Raw genomic sequence first — 18,022 nt, 5'->3', positions numbered from 1 at the left:
TAATATGTAGCAGGTTTAAAACAAAGAAAAGGCCGTTTTTCTTCATGCAGTACACAGTCAACCTGTGGAATTCCTTGCCACAGGATGTTGTGAAGACTAGAACTTCAACAGTGTTCAAAAAAGTGCTAGATAAATTCATGGAGGCTAGGTTCATCAATGGCTATTAGCCAGAATGGTAATGGTGTCCGTAGCCTCTGTCTGTCGGGAAATGGATGACAGGAGAGGGATCACATGAAGATTTCCTGTTGTGTTTATTCCCTCTGGGGAACCTGATATTGGCCACTGTAGACAGACAGGATATTGGGCTAGATGAACCTTTGGTCTGACCCAATATGGCATTATGTTCTTATGAAGTATTAGCAGCGCAGTTGCATCAGAGAAGAGTGCCAATTATAATAATTCTTGCTGTGTCCCTGGAGCTCAGAAGATTTGGTGGTGGAATGTTGGGCATCAGCATGGAAAATAAAACTATAGGGTGTCAGATGATATAGATAATATGCTGCTTCTAGCATACATGGAAGCGGTTGATGACAGAGTTACATATATTAAGGTGATTGAAGTAATAAATCAGGCTGCCTGGTCTGGTCACTGAACACGGAACTGGGAGCCTGAAATCCATAGATTTTAAGACCAAAATAGATGATGGTGATCATTTATGCCACTGGTTCTCAATATATTACCATTGTGGGCTTCTTATGCAGCTCTCTGTGTGTTATATGGGTGGCATTTGTGTAATCAAAAATATATAAAATGTATTGCTTGTATGGCCCTGAGGCTATCACATGGGCTGCAGCTGTGTGCTGATTGGTCTGCAAACAGGCTGCCTGTTAACAAGCATTGATCTAGGCTGACTGCCTGCATAACACAGTCCAAAAAATTTAACCCAAGAATTCTTCCATTAAGCTAATATTTCAAGGTTAGGTAGAGCACGGATTCCTAGAGAAAGATCTGGTATTGATTTAAAGACTTTCAAATGCCGTCAACTTGACCCCATCTTGTGGCAAGTTGTTCCAGTGGTTAATTACACTCACTGGGGCTTGGCTTATCTATATGAACAGTTGGTAAATTTATAGCCCAGTAGTTGCCATGAATTAGCTGGCTGTGTGGATCCTGATACCATAGATTTGAAAACTTTGATCTACTCCCATTTCAGAGTGCACTATGGAACTTTTGGTCCATATAGCAAGTTAGCACTGTAGCCTGACAGGCACTATAAGCTTATACTCCACCTTGCCATATACTAACTGCTCATATAGAGAAGCCCACTGTTAAAAATCAGCACATTATTTCCAGTGTGAATTCATCTAGCTCCAATTTGCAATATTATCTCTTTAATTTAGCAGACAAACAGACTTCTACTATCAGAAATAGTCTCCTCCATGCACAAATGCCAGGATTATAAACAGCTCTCTTCCACCCTCTATCTTTAGAGCACCTGCTGTGGTGTACAGGAATTGTGCAGGTAACAAATTTGGCGGAGAATGTGGGCACCAATCCCACTGCTGCTTGCATAAGAACATAAAAACAGCTGTACTGGGTCAGACCAAAGGTCCATCTAGCCCAGTAGCCTGTCTGCCGACAGCGGCCAACACCAGGTACCCCAGAGAGGGTGGACCGAAGACAATGATCAAGCGATTTGTCTCTTGCCATCCTTCTCCAGCCTCTAACAAACAGAGGCCAGGAACACCATTTCTATCCCCTGGCTAATAGCCTTTTATGGACCTAATCTCCATGAAATTATCTAGCTTCTCTTTAAACTCTGTTATAGTCCTAGCCTTCACAGCCTCTTCTGGCAAGGACTTCCACAGGTTGACTACATGCTGTGTGAAGAAGAACTTTCTTTTATTAGTTTTAAACCTGCTACTCATTAACTTCATTTGGTGTCCTCTAGTTCTTCTATAATGTGAACTAATAAATAACTTTTCTTTATTGGCTCTCTCCACACCACTCATGATTTTATAGACCTCTATCATATCCCCCCTCAGTCTCCTCTTTTCTAAACTGAAAAGTCCCAGTCACTTTAACCTCTCCTCATATGGGACCCGTTCCAAACCCCTAAACATTTTAGTTGCCCTTTTCTGAACCCTTTCCAAGGCCAAAATAACTTTTTTGAGGTGAGGAGACCACATCTGTACACAGTATTCAAGATGTGGGCGTACCATAGTTTTATACAGGGGCAGTAAGATATTCTGGGTCTTATTTTCTATCCCTTTCTTAATAATTCCTAGCATCCTATTTGTCTTTTTGACCGCCGCTGCACACTGTGTGGAAGTTTTCAGGGAACTATCTATGATAACTCTAAGATATCAGTCTGCTTCTTCTTCGAGTGGCCCCGTGGGTGCTCCACTCCAGGTGTCGGGTTCCGTCCCGGCGCCGCGAATCGGAGAGCTATCAGAGCCGTGGTCCGCCGGACCGCGCATGCATGGCTGCCCGAGGCGGCGTTCGCGCCTTTGATGTGTTGTGCGCGGTCCGGCTTGCTCAGTTCCTCTCAGCCGCCCTTGGTCTTGGACGAGAGCTCCTACTTGTCAGTTTCACTTCGCAACAGCTTTTCAAAGAAGCCTTCACATTTGTAAATAGTTCAGAGCCTGATTAGTTAATTAGTTCTTGTTGGTTTTTACTTAAAAAAAAAAAAAAAAAAGAAGAGGAGGAGAAACGGACTGGATCTCACAGCCAGTTGAGGGGACAAGTGGAGGAGAGTACTCAATTTCTCCCTCCTCCTTAATTCACTATGCTGGGATCCCCCGGTTTTAAAAAATGCTCCGTCTGCCGGGACCCTATGCCGATATCGGACGGTCATGATTCTTGTGTGAGGTGCCTGGGTGAGACGCATGTCCCCCAGAAGTGCACTCACTGTAGCAAGTTAACGGCAAGGGCTCGTAAGGACCGAGACTTGCGCCTCAAACTTATTCTTTATGGCAAGGCGCTGGAGTCCGATGCCATACCTGCCTCTGGCATAGCAGCCCAGAAACGGCGGGCAACGTCTCCCGGGACAGCCGTTACAAAAAAGACTAAGGCGTCCCGAGCTCGATCATTGCCAGACACCACTAAAACGAGATGCCCTGACGAGGCATCTGGGTCAGCAGTCCCAGGGCAGAAACGGGCTCCTGGACAGACGAGACCGGCACCGGCTCCAAAAACCGCGCAGAAGCCAGCATCGGCAGGAGCGCGAAAGCCGGTACCGCCAACTGCCGCCCAAGCGGCGCCGGCGGCGGAGATTTTAAACCCCTCGGTGCCGAGCTGCCAAGTCTCTCAGGCGGCACCGCGGGCTGATCTGCTGGCACCGGGCTCTTCGTCGGCACGGTCAACGCTGCCCCCATGTGGCGATACAGAGGCATTACAGCCGCGTGCGGCACCGAGCTCTCCACCAGCAGAAGAAATTGACAAGGCTTCACTGCCTTGCAAAGCCGCAGAGAAAGAAACTTACAGGGTGCTTTCCCCATCGCCTACCTTCTCTCCAGGACCGTCTCCTTCTCCACCCAGGTACCGAAGGCACCGGGACTATAGTCTTTCTCCATCTTATCAAGTGCTTAGAGGACCTTCCCCTGGGGACACGGTCTATATAGAAACAAGACGCCCCCCATCACATTCTCGCTCCCCAAGGGGTTCGTCAAGGCATAGATCACCTAGGCGGTCGCCACGACGGATCTACTACATCCGCAGTTCAGGATCCTCCAGATACTCCTCACCAGCACGTTCTGACCGTTACTATGGTCGCTACCATAGGGCTGAATATGATCACCCCCACCCTGGTTGCGCTACCCTATCTTATAGGAGTTCTTCACGTACCTGTCTATCACCCAGTGCGCAGCACTTACCAGAGCGTCCACAAAGATTGTTTTCATCACCTCCATCAGAAAACTTAACCATCCATCAGGATCACTCAGAACCAGAAGAGGGCCAACTGTCCGAGACAGAAGATCCTCGGCCACACATTTCTCCAACTGACTGTCCCTCGTCATCACCGGATGAAGCAATGATTCCAGATGATGCCTCTCCCTTGGATGACCTGAAGCACTTCCAGGACCTATTCAAAAGGGTTGCAAACACACAGGAATACAGTTAACAGACGTTCCCATGAAGAAACATCGTCTCTTGAAGAATTTGCGACAGCAACAACGGGCAAGAATTGCCCTCCCTATCGATGAGGCCATCATGGAAGTGGCAGACGAAATATGGCAAACCCCTACATCGGCTGCCCCAACTAGTAAGAGGGTTGATAGAAAGTATTTCGTACCTGCTAAAGGACTGGATTTCCTTTTCAACCACCCTCAACCCAACTCTCTTGTAGTTGATGCGGTACAGCGGAGGGCTAAGGCTTCTCAATATAAGAATACATTCCAAGACAAGGATAATAAAAAATTGGATGTGTTTGGAAGAAAGGTTTACTCTTCGGCTACGTTATTGTTACGAATCGCAAATTATACAGCCCACTTTTCTAACCACAATTTTGATAACTACTCAAAGCTTACAGAGCTACTACAATATCTACCTGATGCCAAGAAACCCTTACTGAAAGCCATAGACCAAGAAGGATATATAGCCTGTAATACTACTTTGCAGATGGCCATGGATGTGGCCGACACAGCTGCACGGGCCACAGCTACGGGGGTCGCAATGAGGCGGTCTTCCTGGTTATCATCTGCCGGAACTCCACGGGAGCTTCAGAATAAAGTAGAAGATCTACCCTTTGATAAACAGAAACTTTTCGCTAGTAACACCGACGAAGTTCTTCATTCTGGCAAAGACTCCCGTACCACTTTACGTACCTTGGGAATGTACACACCTCCCTATAAACGTAAACGTTACTATCCTTACCAACGGTGGTACGATTATGCATTCAATAAGAATCAATCACGTCCCCAAAACAATCAGCGCTTCCGGCAGCGTCCTCAACGTAAAAGATCTCAAACGAACCGTTCATCCAATCAACCTGCACCTAAGCAGCAAATTTGACTTTCCCGTCGAGGACGCAAGCACGACCCCCACGTTCAACGTACCACAGGACTCTTTACACATGTTTCACCATCGATTAAAACAGTACCTCCATCACTGGTCCAGTATCACCACGGACAGGTGGGTTCTGGAGGTGGTACAATTTGGTCTCTCCATCCCCTTTCTATCCATTCCCCCCACCACCCCTCCTACCCCGTCCCTTTTCAGGGACCCCTCTCACAAACATTTGCTGAAACAGGAAGTTCGGCGCCTACTGAATATCGGTGCTATAGAGAGGGTACCAAGTCAGTTCCAGGGAAAAGGGTTTTATTCCCGGTACTTCCTTACCCCAAAGAAGACAGGAGGGTGGAGACCCATTTTGGACCTTCGCAAGCTAAACCGCTACCTCAGGAAACATCGCTTCAAGATGGTGACCCTAAATGCCATCATTCCGTCGTTGAACAAGGGAGACTGGTTTGCAGTCCTCGACCTGCAAGACGCCTACTTCCACATAGCGATCCATGTGGCACACAGGCGTTTTCTCCGCTTCCAGCTAAGTCAAGAACATTTCCAGTACAAAGTACTACCCTTCGGCTTGGCATGTGCACCCAGAGTTTTCACCAAAACTTTAGCGGTAGTGGCTGCCCACTTGCGCAGGCTGGGAGTGACAATTTTCCCATACTTGGACGATTGCCTCCTAAGAGGTCAAACATATTCAGAGGCCAAACACATGGTGACAACAGCCTCTCAGGTTTTTCACTCTCTGGGTCTACTCATAAACATGCAGAAATCCTCGCCAGAACCTACACAAGATCTGGTCTTCATAGGAGCGAGGCTCGATTCGAGAACAGCGCACGCTTATTTACCTGCCGAACGTTTTGCCGCCATTCAAGATCTTGTTCACACCCTGACGTATGCTCCAACGATCCCCGTCAGAGTACTGTTACAACTACTGGGACACATGGCCGCCTCAACAACTATTGTTCAAAACGCAAGGTTACATTTTCGCTGCCTTCAACACTGGCTGAGTACAGTATACGCTCCGATGAAGGACAGCATTCACAAGGTGGTGGCGATACCATCACATGTACAACAATCCCTACAGTGGTGGACCAAGCCGACCAATGTTATGGCAGGCATTCCTTTTCACAGTCCACAACCGTCGAAGCAAATAACAACAGATGCGTCCCTTACTGGCTGGGGAGCGCACATGGACGACATGACGGTTCAAGGTCGCTGGTCTCCGCAGGAGATGCTCTTACATATCAACATTCTCGAGTTACGAGCAATACGTCATGCATGTCAGCATTTTCAGTGCCATATAAGGAACACGACTGTCAGAATCCTTACGGACAATATTGCCACCATGTATTATGTAAACAGACAGGGAGGGGCTCGATCCCAATCTCTCTGTATAGAAGCGATGCACTTGTGGAACTGGTGTACCCGCATCAATACCATCCTAACAGCCTCCTATTTGCCGGGTGTCCAGAATACTATTGCGGACTCACTCAGCAGGCTGTTTCCCCACAACCACGAGTGGGAACTTCGCACGGACATTCTACACGGTATTTTCGCCCAATGGGGGTTTCCCTCAATAGATCTGTTCGCTACTGCTGCCAATGCCAAGTGCCCCTATTATTGCTCCAGGGCAGGGATCGGACATCGCTCCTTGGGAGACGCTTTTCTCCACAATTGGGGAACGTCACTGCTATACGCCTTTCCCCCGATCATCCTAGTTCCCAGGATCCTGGAAAAGATCACTGTAGAAAGGGCTCGAGTAATTCTCATAGCCCCAGCGTGGCCACGGCAACCTTGGTATTCAGTACTCCACCAGATGTCCATCAGGACACCGTATACCCTTCCTCTGCTTCCGGATCTCTTGACTCAGGACAACGGCTCCCTTTCCCATCCGAAACCCGAAACATTACACCTCACGGCGTGGATGCTCGCTGGTTCAATCCAGTCGAATGCTCATGTTCGCAGAGAGTCAAGCAAGTATTAGTACACAGCAGAAAAGACTCCACTCGAAAGACCTACCTTGCCAAGTGGGCCAGATTTGAAACGTGGTGTAGCAGTGATGGTAGGGATGCTTACGTCGCAGGAATATCCCAGATACTTGATTACATTTTACACCTCCACGACACGGGCCTTGCAATAGCCTCGCTGCGAGTGCATCTAGCAGCAATTAGTGCTTTTCATCAAGGTCAGGATGGGTTTTCTGTATTTGCTCATCCCATCACAAGGAGGTTCCTAAAAGGACTTACAAATCTCAACCCATCACGGCGACCACCACCACCTTCCTGGAATTTAGACTTTGTTCTGGATTCCTTGACACGCCCCCCCTTTGAACCCTTGGCTACGATACCGTTGCAACTTCTAACCACTAAGTTGCTTTTTCTGCTTGCCATTACATCAGCTCGCAGAGTGAGTGAAATAGCGGCATTCATGTAATCACCGCCTTACACGGTGTTTACTAAAGAGTCGGTAACGTTGAGATCTCATCCAGCTTTTGTTCCAAAAATTTGTTAGGATTTTCACATCAACGAGCCAGTTGTTCTCCCCTGTTTCTATCCCAAGCCTCATACTTCAAGGGAAGATGCACTGTTGCACACGCTCGATGTGAGGAGGACATTAGCCTTTTATATCGAAAGAACGCGACACTTTAGGAAATCGGACCGTCTAATAGTGTCGTTAGCGGATCAAACCAAGGGACAACCCATCACTTCCCAACGGATTGCGAGGTTAATAGTGTCGTGTATTACAACCTGCTACTCCATACATAACAAACCTCTTGTGGGTGCTCCTAAGGCCCATTCTACGAGAGCAGTAGCCACGACTACAGCTTTTCTTAGAGGTGTTCCTTTCCGAGACATTTGTCGAGCAGCAACATGGTCATCTCATTCTACCTTTATGAGGCATTACGCTGTAGTAAACCAATTTGCTGCCGATTCCTCTGTGGCTACGGCAGTACTTTCGCATGGCCATAAACCTTAATCCCGGAGCGCTCAAGTGTTCGAGTACTGCTCCGAAGTCACCTGGAGTGGAGCACCCACGGGGCCACTCGAAGAAGAAGAAGAAGTTACTCACCCTGTGAGATGTGCCCCGTGGGTGCTCCACGACCCGCCCTTCCTCCCCGCTCCGGTATTTTTCATTTTCTCATTTCAGGGAGCGGCTGAGAGGAATTGAGCAAGCCGGACCGCGCACAATACATCAAAGGCGCGAACGCCGCCTCGGGCAGCCACGCATGCGCGGTCCGGCGGACCACGGCTCTGATAGCTCTCTGATTCGCGGCGCCGGGACGGGACCCGACACCTGGAGTGGAGCACCCACGGGGCACATCTCGAAGAACAATCGTTACTTCACAGGGTGAGTAACTTCTTCTTATGTCTTGACTATCCTAAACAGTTTGGTATCATCTGCAAACTTTACCACCTCACTGCTTACCCCTTTCTCCAGATCTGTTTGTTCCAAAACCTCCTCTAATGACACTTCAATCTGGGACAGTTCCTTAGATTCATCACCCAGAAAGGACGGTTCAGATTTGGGAATCTCTCTAACATCCTCAGCCGTGAAGACTGAAGCAAAGAAATCATTTAGTTTCTCCGCAATGGCTTTATTGTCCTTGATTGCTCCTTTTATATCTCGATCATCTAGGGGACCCACAGGTTTTTTAGCAGGCTTCCTGCTTCTAAAAAAAAGGTGAGGTAGGAAAAAAGAAGCAGAGGGTATGGAAATATCAAAGGAAAAACCAGGAAGGCAGAACTGGTAATCAGTAAGCACCTGGGCTACGTCTACATTGGCCCCTTTTCCGGAAGGGGCATGTTAATTTCACGAGTCGTAAAAGGGAAATCCGCGGGGGATTTAAATATCCCCCGCGTCATTTAAATAAAAATGTCCGCCGCTTTTTTCCGGCTTTTAGAAAAGCCGGAAAAGAGCGTCTACACTGGCCCCGATCCTCCGGAAAAAGCGCCCTTTTCCGGAGGATCTTATTCCTACTTCAAAGTACTTGGCTTCCTATTCCGAACGACCGGTACACCTCGTGGAACGAGGTGTACCGGTCGTTCGGAATAGGAAGCCTAGTCCGAACTACCTAGTTCGAGCCCCGTGTAGCCGCGCTGCACGGGGTTCGAACCAGCGGGGTTTTAAAAATGGCGGCTCCCAGCTTATGCAAATGAAGCCCGGGAAATTCAAATCCCGGGCTTCATTTGCAAGTGCGGTATGCCTACATTACCCCACTAGTTCGAACTAGCGGGGTAGTATAGACATGCCCTCAGGTAGTTACCCCCTGAGCCCTAGGAACTGGGTAAGGGTGGGTGTTTAAATTAGCAGGGTTGCACCTTGATTCCTAGGAATTGGGTTAAGGTTTGTGTCCCTGAAGTGGGGAAGGAATAGAGAAATTTGTGTGGGTAACAGAATGGGACCCTTATTTATAATGTCTCATATGGTGTTGTGAAATTGTTTATCATTTTATCTAAAGCAATTGAGATCCTCTCTTGGAAAGCATTAGAGATGTGTAAAGTATTATTGAATCTTCTCTACCAAAATTAACTCTTTTGGTTTAAGTTCAAGATTTCCAGTCACCGACTGCCGGACTCTGAAAATCCTGCCTATGGTGTTCACTAAAGCTGTTTTCTGTTGCAGATATTTTAGCTATCCATTCAGACTACAGAGCCTCTATTATTAACCGCATAACCTCCAGGTGAGCCTTTTACATTATGTCACTAGCAGAAACCAACAGACTTTGATATAATGTGGGAATGAGCTCAGCACAAGCAGTTGGCAGAGATCATAGAATCACAATACTAGAAGGGACCTCAAAAGATCATCTAGTCCAGCCCCCTGCATTCACAGCAGGACTAAGCCTTATCTGAACCATCCCTGACAGGTATTGGTCTAATCAGTTCTTAACAATCATCAGAATATAAGAATGGCCATACTGGGTCAGACCAAAGGACCATCTAGCCCAGTAACCTGACAGTAGCCAATGACAGGTGCCCCAGAGGAAATGAACAGAACAGATAATCATTAAGTGATCCCTCCCCTGGCACCCATTCCCAGCATCTGAAAAAGAAGCTACGGGCACCATTCCTACCTATACTGGCTAATAGCCATTGATAAACCTATCCTCCATGAACTTGAGTTCTTTTTTTAACCCTTTTAAGCTCCTGGTCTTCACAACATCACCTGGCAAGGAGTTCCACAGGTTGACTGTTGTGTGAAGAAATATTTCCTTTTGTTTGTTTTAAACCAGTTACTTAATAATTTCATTTGATGACCCCCTAGTTCCTGTGTTATGGGAACAAGTAAATAATTTTTCCTTATCTACTTTCTCCACACTGGTCATGATTTTATAGACCTCTTATCATATTCCCCCTTAGATGTCTCTTTTCCAACATGAAAAGTCCCAGTCTTATTAATCTCTCATATGACAACCATTCCAAATCCCTAATAATTTTTGTTGCTCTTTTCTGAACTTTTCTAAATACTAAAAGTATCTTTTTTGAGATGAGACAACCACTTCTGCATGTAGTATTTAAGATATGGGCTGACCATGGATTTATATGGAGGAATAAAATACTCTCTATTTTAGGCCATTTTTAGGCTGCAAAGAGAAATTGGAAAAAGATATGCAAATTGTGAACCACTTCTTTTTCCACTTTTCTTTCGAAAGAGGATTTTCCGAAATTTGGTGCATCAACATGGTGCCAAATTTCTGAAAAACCTGCTCTTTCGAGCCATCCCTTCTTCCTCATAAAATGAGGTTTAAAGGAATAGCAAAAGAATGCATCTGCTTTTTTGGAATTTCTTCCGAAAAAGTGGATGTGTTCCTTAAATGCGACATTGCTTTTCCAGGATATCTAGACCTTTACTCATTTTTGTTGCTGTTCTCTGGACTTTCTACAATTTGTCTATATCTGTCCCAAAATGTGGGACTGAGAACTGGGCACAGTATTCCAGTTGATGCCTAATCACATTATAGTAGGGCAGAAGAATAACTTCTTGTATCTTGCTGGCAGCACTGCTGTAAATTAATCCCAGTTTTATTTTGTGTGCATCAGTGTTAAATATCAGTGGTGACTGATATTTAGCTTGGTTACTGTGAGACTGGTAGCAGTCATGATGGTGAAACTTCCTTCTCCAAATTCACCCAGCAGATTATCCTGTTGTCTGTCACAATGGCTCCTAGCTAAATGATTATTGTATTTTGCTAAAATGAACCAATTTGAACAAACTTAAGTTATTTCAATTATAAACATTTCATTACATTTTTTTAAATCTTTTATCTAATTTTTGTGTAGCTCCATGCACTTCCAGGGACTTGGGGACCTCTTGTTCTACTTTTTAAACTCAAACAATCCAGTGTGTCTCCAAATTTTGCTTTCTTTCATAAAAACAATATTGTATAATGCACTGAATTGATTTCAGTTCCTCTTCCTTCTAATTTGATACTGATAACTAGTCATTTCTATGTGTGGATCCCTCTCAAGGACTCAAAGAGGAATGAACGGTTTTTTTCATTAACAAAATATTTCTAAGAACCACTGTAATGTGATCCCACGATCTATCCTCCATCCCTATTTCTGAGTCCTGTCCTAATAAGGTATCTGAATCTGGGAACTGAAAGGCAGTTGGAGATGCACCAAGATATGCAAGGTACAGGCACTCCCCTGATAGAACTATGGGTTCAGAAATTCTGATCTCTCATTCATGAGATGCATGCGTACCTTTGGAAGGATCTACACAGATAAAACATCTATAATCACAGTTGTTGTAAGGTAAGCAGTTGCTCTTTTCATGAGCAACTTTTACTCTGTTATGTGTGCATAACAACAGCCAACGTCAAAATATCACATTCATTATCATGTATAACATGAATCATTATATTCAAATAATAGCAGAGCCACTGCCTATTCCTTCCACACAACAAACACAGATAAATACAAATAAATAAAAGGAAGTGTGACAAATGGGAGATATGATACTGTTCACTATACAGTCAAGTGGTGACAAATTCTTAGAAGTGGGGGGCCCACAAGGCCCCTCACTCTGTGGTTCAGCCTTTGCCCTTTTTCTTTCCCCCAAGGCCCTGTCCCCCCAACCAAGTTAGAACTTGGCAGAGGTCCTGGGCCCCTCCCCTGTCTGGGATGAGGGGAGCTGAGAGCAACCCTTTGCCCATGTCCCCACCCTGTGTGGCCCCCACACAAGGCAAGTGGAGGGTCCACAGTTCCCCATAGCTGCCTGCATGACTCTTACCCCAACCCAGCTCCAGCTTCCGAGCTGGCCTGGGGATGGGACCTCGAGTTGAAGAGCAATAGCTGGGTCATAAGAGATGTCTGGGCAGCTGTGAGGAGCTGTGGATCCTCCATCTGGATGCTGGGGACAGGGCATGGATTGGGGACTGCTCTTGGGCCCCACTACTCTAGGCTAGTGGAGGTTCAACAGCTTCCCACAGCTATCTGGACTCCCCAGGCCACTCTTACCCAGGCCAGGCTCCAACTTTGAGCCTGGCCAGAAGCTGGGGCCATGGAGCAAAGAGAAGGGGCAGGGTCCAGGCCTGTGATGAAAAGTGGAAAGGCCAGACTCATCCACTTTCAAAAATGGGGAAGACCATAGTGCCTTCACTCTTCCTATTCCAGTACTTCTGATTCAGTTGCCCAAAAGATCATTACTATGACATTGAAATGTGATTGTAAATGATTTTATTTTTGTAATAAAGGGTGTGTTTTTTTAATTGAACTTGCCTTTAAAATAATAAAACATGTTTTTATATATTTGTTTCTATCAGTTTATGCCTATCATAAATTACTAACAAAGGTATTTTGCTCTTATTTCTTTGCTTAATTTTCTATTAATGACATGGACACATTTTTTTCTGTGTTAGTAAATAGCTAGGTTGGAGACCTCACAATAATCTAGCTATTTGAGCATGACATTGTATTTCTGGGTCATAATCCATTCCTTGGGAGTGAAATCTGAGGTTAGGATTTACTTACATGAGATTCCCAAACTGAGATACAGAGTTTTGCAGTGAAAATGGGCATTGGGAGCTGCAAGTTTGATTCTTGCCTTTCAGACGGCGAATGACAATTGAGGAAATGTTACCCTCCTCTACTCCCCCTCATGCCTTGGACCTTCTAAAGAGACTCTTAGTATTTAACCCCAATAAGCGGCTGACAGCAGAAGAGGCCTTGCAACATCCCTATGTGAAAAGGTAAGGGAAATGCCATTGTGCAATTTCTAATTCTCTTCGCCCACCCCTCCCCCCCAACAGCCTCTTGTGTGGCTGCTACCAGCACAAGTTTCTCCACCGACATGTGTAACCGAGGGTAACGATACTTTTCATTCCTCTTCCTCTTCTTCATGTGAAAAGGTAAGGCCACCTTTTTATCTATCTATATTTTAGAGTGTATTTGTCTGTCTGTCTGCAAGTCCGTTTGTTCAAGAACTCCTCCAAAATAGTAAGAGCTAGGGCCACCAAATTTGGTATACCATTTCCTCTTCTAACATAAAGCAAGTTCAGGCTTTGGTTGTTCCAGGACAACCAGAAGCCCCAGGAAAAAGACAGTTTTCCCTAACAGGCAAAGGGCGGGGCTGCTGGGTTGCTACCACAATAGGAATGTTGCATTTTCTGATGTCTAACCTAGTCAGCAGACTGTAACCTTCCCTTTAAATGCTCTAAAGGACATTCTACCACCAATTTGCACTTTCTCAGCCTGTAGTTGAGCTGCTCCTTTCTGTTGTCCAGGCTGCCCGTGTATGGCTTCATAAGCCATGGAAACAAGGGGTAGGCTGGGTCTCCAAGGATCACTGTTGTCATTTCATAGAATCATAGAACTGGAAGGGACCTCAAGAGGTCATTGAGTCCAGTCCCCTGCCCTCATGACAGGACAAAGCACTGTCTAGACCATCCCTGACAAGTGTTCGTCTATCCTGCTCTTAAATATCTCCAGTGGTGGAGATTCCACAACCCCCTTAGGCAATTTATTCCATTGTTTAACCACTCTGACAGTTAGGAAGTTTTTCTAATGTCCAACCTAAACTTCCCTTGCTGCAATTTAAGCCCATTGCTTCTTGTCTTATCCCCAGAAGCCAAGGAGAATAATTTTTCTCCCTCCTTGTTGTAACACACTTTTAGATACTTGAAAACTGCTATCATGTCCCCTCTCAATCTTCTCATTTCTAAACTAAACAAGCCCAGTTCTTTCAGTCTTTCCTCATAGGTCATGTTTTCTAGACCTTTAATCATTTTTGTTTCTCTTCTCTGGACCTTCTCCAGTTTTTCCACATCTTTCTTGAAACGTGGTGCCCAGAACTGGACACAATATTCCAATTGAGGCCTAATCAGAGTAGAGTGGAAGAATGGCTTCTCGTGTCTTGCTCACAACGTTCCTGTTAATGCATCCCAGAATCAAGTTTGCTGCCTTTTTTTGCAACAGTGTCTCACTGTTGACTCATGTTTAACTTTAATTTCAAAATCTCTGACTGTAATTTTCAGGGCTGCGGGAAAAGTTTCAGTGTGTAGCTTGCCAAACTGGCAGGAATTCATAAAGATGAGCATATCATGTATTTTTCCCGACCATCCTATGTTGATGTCCATAAAACATCCCTTGTGATCCACTAGCCTTTGCAGCACTATTGAGAAGTAATGCTTGCAGTTTATAGACTCTTTGGCAAAATGATTGAGTGCCAAGATGGGAATGTACATTCCATCTGTCACTCCACCACAGATAAGGTACCCCAGCTAAGCAAAGCCCTCCACTATGTCCTCCACATTTCCCATAGTCTCTGCCGTCCATAGCAGAATGGTATTGATTGGCTTGGCTACTTGGATCACAACAGCCTCCACTGTAGATTTCCCCACTCCAAATTGATTCCTAACTGATCAGTAGCTGTCTGGCATTGCACGCTTCCATAGGGCTATTGCCACTCATTTCTCCACTGTCAGAGCAGATCTCTGGTATTCTTTAAACAAAGACTCTAATTATCTCACCCATTACAAAGATAGCTTCCCCAATTATCACCCCTAATGTCATTACCTCACGGAAACTTCCCCTATTATCACCCCTATGTCATTACCTCACAGACATTAACCTTCTCTCCTCACCCCCACTCTGTTCTAAAATTTGATTTGTCAATTTCACATGCGTTCATTTTTTTGATTGTATCACTTTGGTATATATGGTTGTGCCGATTTTCTTCCACATATTGATCTGAGGAAGTGGGTCTGGCCCACAAAAGCTCATCACCTAATAAACCATCTTGTTAGTCTTTAAAGTGCTACATAGTTCTGTCTTTTGTTTCAGCTAGGCCAGACTAACACGGCTGTATCTCTATCACTATGTCTTGAATATGTCTCTCTCTTTCTTAGTGTTGTAGCTCAGCGTTTTTTTATTTGTATAACCTTTTCAGGTTTAATGGGAATATAATTAATACTGGTCAACCTGGCGTTATGAAAAATAGGTCTCATCAAACAAGAGCTGATTTTTTTAATGAGATTACATGTTTGGTTGATAAAGATAATTATGCAGATGAAAGATACTTAGGCCTGAATGCACAAGAGGAGTTCAGTGCATTCAGATCCTGGTTTCAGTGGCACTGTAATGTACCCTTGCCCTCTCCCCCCACTAAACTCTGCAGGTGCCTAAATTTATTCAAGCGTCTAAATTTTTCAAGTAAAAATTCTTGGTGCATATGTTTCTGCCTTTGGGTGTGTGTACTGCTGGCTCCCTCCAATCATGTAGATGCTTCTTAGCTGAGACACAGAGCACTTTACAGACCGGAGGAAGATAAGTGTTTGGCTATTTAAGTTCTGTGCAGGACCTGATTCAGTAGGTATGGTTAGAGGCTGCCTACTGGATCAAGTCTCTCAGGTGAGTTCACACAAACTGTATTGGGGTGGGGGAAGATGAGTAATATTTACCTCCCAACTTCTAGCCCAGTGGTTAGGATACTCACTGTGGATGAGGGAGACTTCAGGTTCAAGTCTTCTCCTCTTCCCCCCCCACCAGGGGAGAAAAGATTTGACATTGGATCAATGATAGTCAATATTTTTATCAAAGATCAGGAAGTAAATGTAAAATAATTGCTGATTAAAATTTTTAGCTGATATAAAGATTAACAGTGTGATAAATAATGATAAATAAATAATGACCAATAGAGCTTTCAAATCTGCACTCATTCAAATACAATGTTTTAATAAAGCCAAATGAAAGATTATAGATCTAAAAACAAAGAACTCAGGCAGTACTTACAGAATGTAGGACTGTATCCTGGACAAAAATGCTTCTGAATAGTATTTAGGAGCCATAGTGAACAAGCAACTCAACCTAAGCTTCCATTGAAAAGATGTGGCAAAAAGGACTAATGTGCTCCTTTCATGCATAAATGAGAACAAGAGTAAGGAGGTGATTTTCCCTTGAATATATAGTATTGGTAAGATTAATACCGGAAATGTCCAGTTTTCGAGTCCTCTTTCAAAAAAGGATGCCAAAAAATTGGGAAGGGTGCAGAGAGGAGATTAAAAGTTATTTGAGGGGTGGAAAAATACTTTTCAGTGAGAGACTTAGGGAGCTCCGTCCATTTGATTTATCAAAAATATGAAAATTGACTTAATTATGGTGTATAAGTACTTTTTAGAGCAGAAATGATTGGGTTCTAAAGACTTCTTTAATATAGCAATTAACTGTTGGCACAAACTCCTAGGCATAGTAGTGGGTTCTGTCTCTTGAAGTCTTCAGATCACCTGATACCTATTTGGATGATGTACTTTGCTCAAAAACAAGTTTATTGGGCACAATAGAGGGATAACCACATGAAATCCTATAGCCTGTATTATACCGGAAGTCAGATTAGATGATCTAATGCTTCATTCTAGACTTAACATCTAGTGCCTCTCCTGTTGTGTTTTGTGAATGTGTTTGCGTGCGCATTGTTCACTCTGAGGTTTTATCACATTATTTGTTATCTTCTTGGTAGATTCCACTGCCCTGCCAAAGAGCCCTTTCTGGACTACGATGTGATTCTTCCTTTAGATGATGATATCCAGCTCTCTGTGGCAGAATATCGGAATAAACTGTATGAGGTAGTTCCTCTTATTCTACTTCCCATAACATTACTCCTTCAGATTACCTGCTACCCTTTCCACACACATTCAGTCCTGCCTTTGTTTTCCTCTCATTCATTTTCTATCTACCCTTAGTCCTGCACTTATACCTGACCTTGCTCATCATACTGTCCCATGCTGCTATATTTTGGGGGCAAATATCTTGAAACCCACATTCTCAGTTCGAGGGAGATATATGTAGAGAAGGAATGCCTGAGAGAGACTGAGGATTGATGGTGGAAAGTAAATTAGACTTGAATTTGAAGTTCAGTAGGATACTAAAAATGCTAACGAAATTCTTGGCTCGGCATACAAAGAAATATGCCACTAAGCAATGACATAATTTGCAGGGAGGATCAGTGGAAAGATTCAGAGAGGAGCTGATGAGATCAAAACAGTGGCCAAAGAAAATTATCTTAGCAAAATTATTTTGTATGGCCTAAAATGGGGTGATGTGGATGTTGGGAAGAATAAAGAGAAGAATGACTCCATAATCAAGACAAGAACTTAAGAATGGCCACAGTGGATTAAACCAATGGCGCATCTAGCTCAGTATCCTGTTTTGTGAGAGTGGCCTATGCAAGCTGCTTCAGAGGGAACAGAACAGAGCAATCAAAAAGTGATCCATCCCATAAACCTGTCCCAACTTCTGGCAAACAGACGCTAAGGACACTTCAGAGCATGGTTTTGCATCTGTGCCCATTCTGGCTAATAGCCATTGATGGGACCTGTCATCCATGAACTTATCTAGCTGTTTTTTGAACCCTGCTATAGTTTTGGCTTTCACAACATCCTCTGGCAGAGTTCTGCAGGTTGATTGTGCATTGTGTGAAGAAGTACTTCATTTTGTTTGGTTTAAACCTGCTTCCTATTAATTTAATTTGGTAACCCCTAGTTCTTGTGATATGAGAAGGGGTAAATCAGTGGCTCTCAATCAGAGTACATGTACCCTGGAGGGTATGCAGAGGTCTTCTGGGGTCATCA

General features: G+C 44.6%; 1 protein-coding gene across 5 annotated transcripts in view; it reads left to right on the top strand.

Annotated features, from left to right (window-relative positions):
* Positions 1 to 18,022, top strand: part of MAPK15 (mitogen-activated protein kinase 15) — a 113,104-nt gene that overhangs the window by 48,340 nt on the left and 46,742 nt on the right. For 4 of the 5 annotated variants that reach the window (XR_012901151.1, XM_075919909.1, XM_075919908.1 and 1 more), the window contains 3 exons: positions 9,577 to 9,634; positions 13,010 to 13,147; positions 16,912 to 17,017. Coding sequence is in view for 3 of the 5 variants with exons in the window: in XM_075919909.1 (XP_075776024.1) it covers positions 9,577 to 9,634; positions 13,010 to 13,147; positions 16,912 to 17,017 (302 nt within the window). In the remaining 2 variants the exon portion in view is untranslated. Of the gene's footprint in view, positions 1 to 1,817; positions 8,302 to 9,576; positions 9,635 to 13,009; positions 13,148 to 16,911; positions 17,018 to 18,022 lie in introns of those variants that run through there. The other variant, XR_012901150.1, reaches the window with a different exon arrangement.

Source organism: Pelodiscus sinensis, chromosome 2, assembly GCF_049634645.1.
Source record: "Pelodiscus sinensis isolate JC-2024 chromosome 2, ASM4963464v1, whole genome shotgun sequence".
Lineage (NCBI taxonomy): Eukaryota > Metazoa > Chordata > Testudines > Trionychidae > Pelodiscus > Pelodiscus sinensis.
Note: the sequence above shows the minus strand (reverse complement) of the source record. Positions and strands in the feature narration are given on the sequence as shown.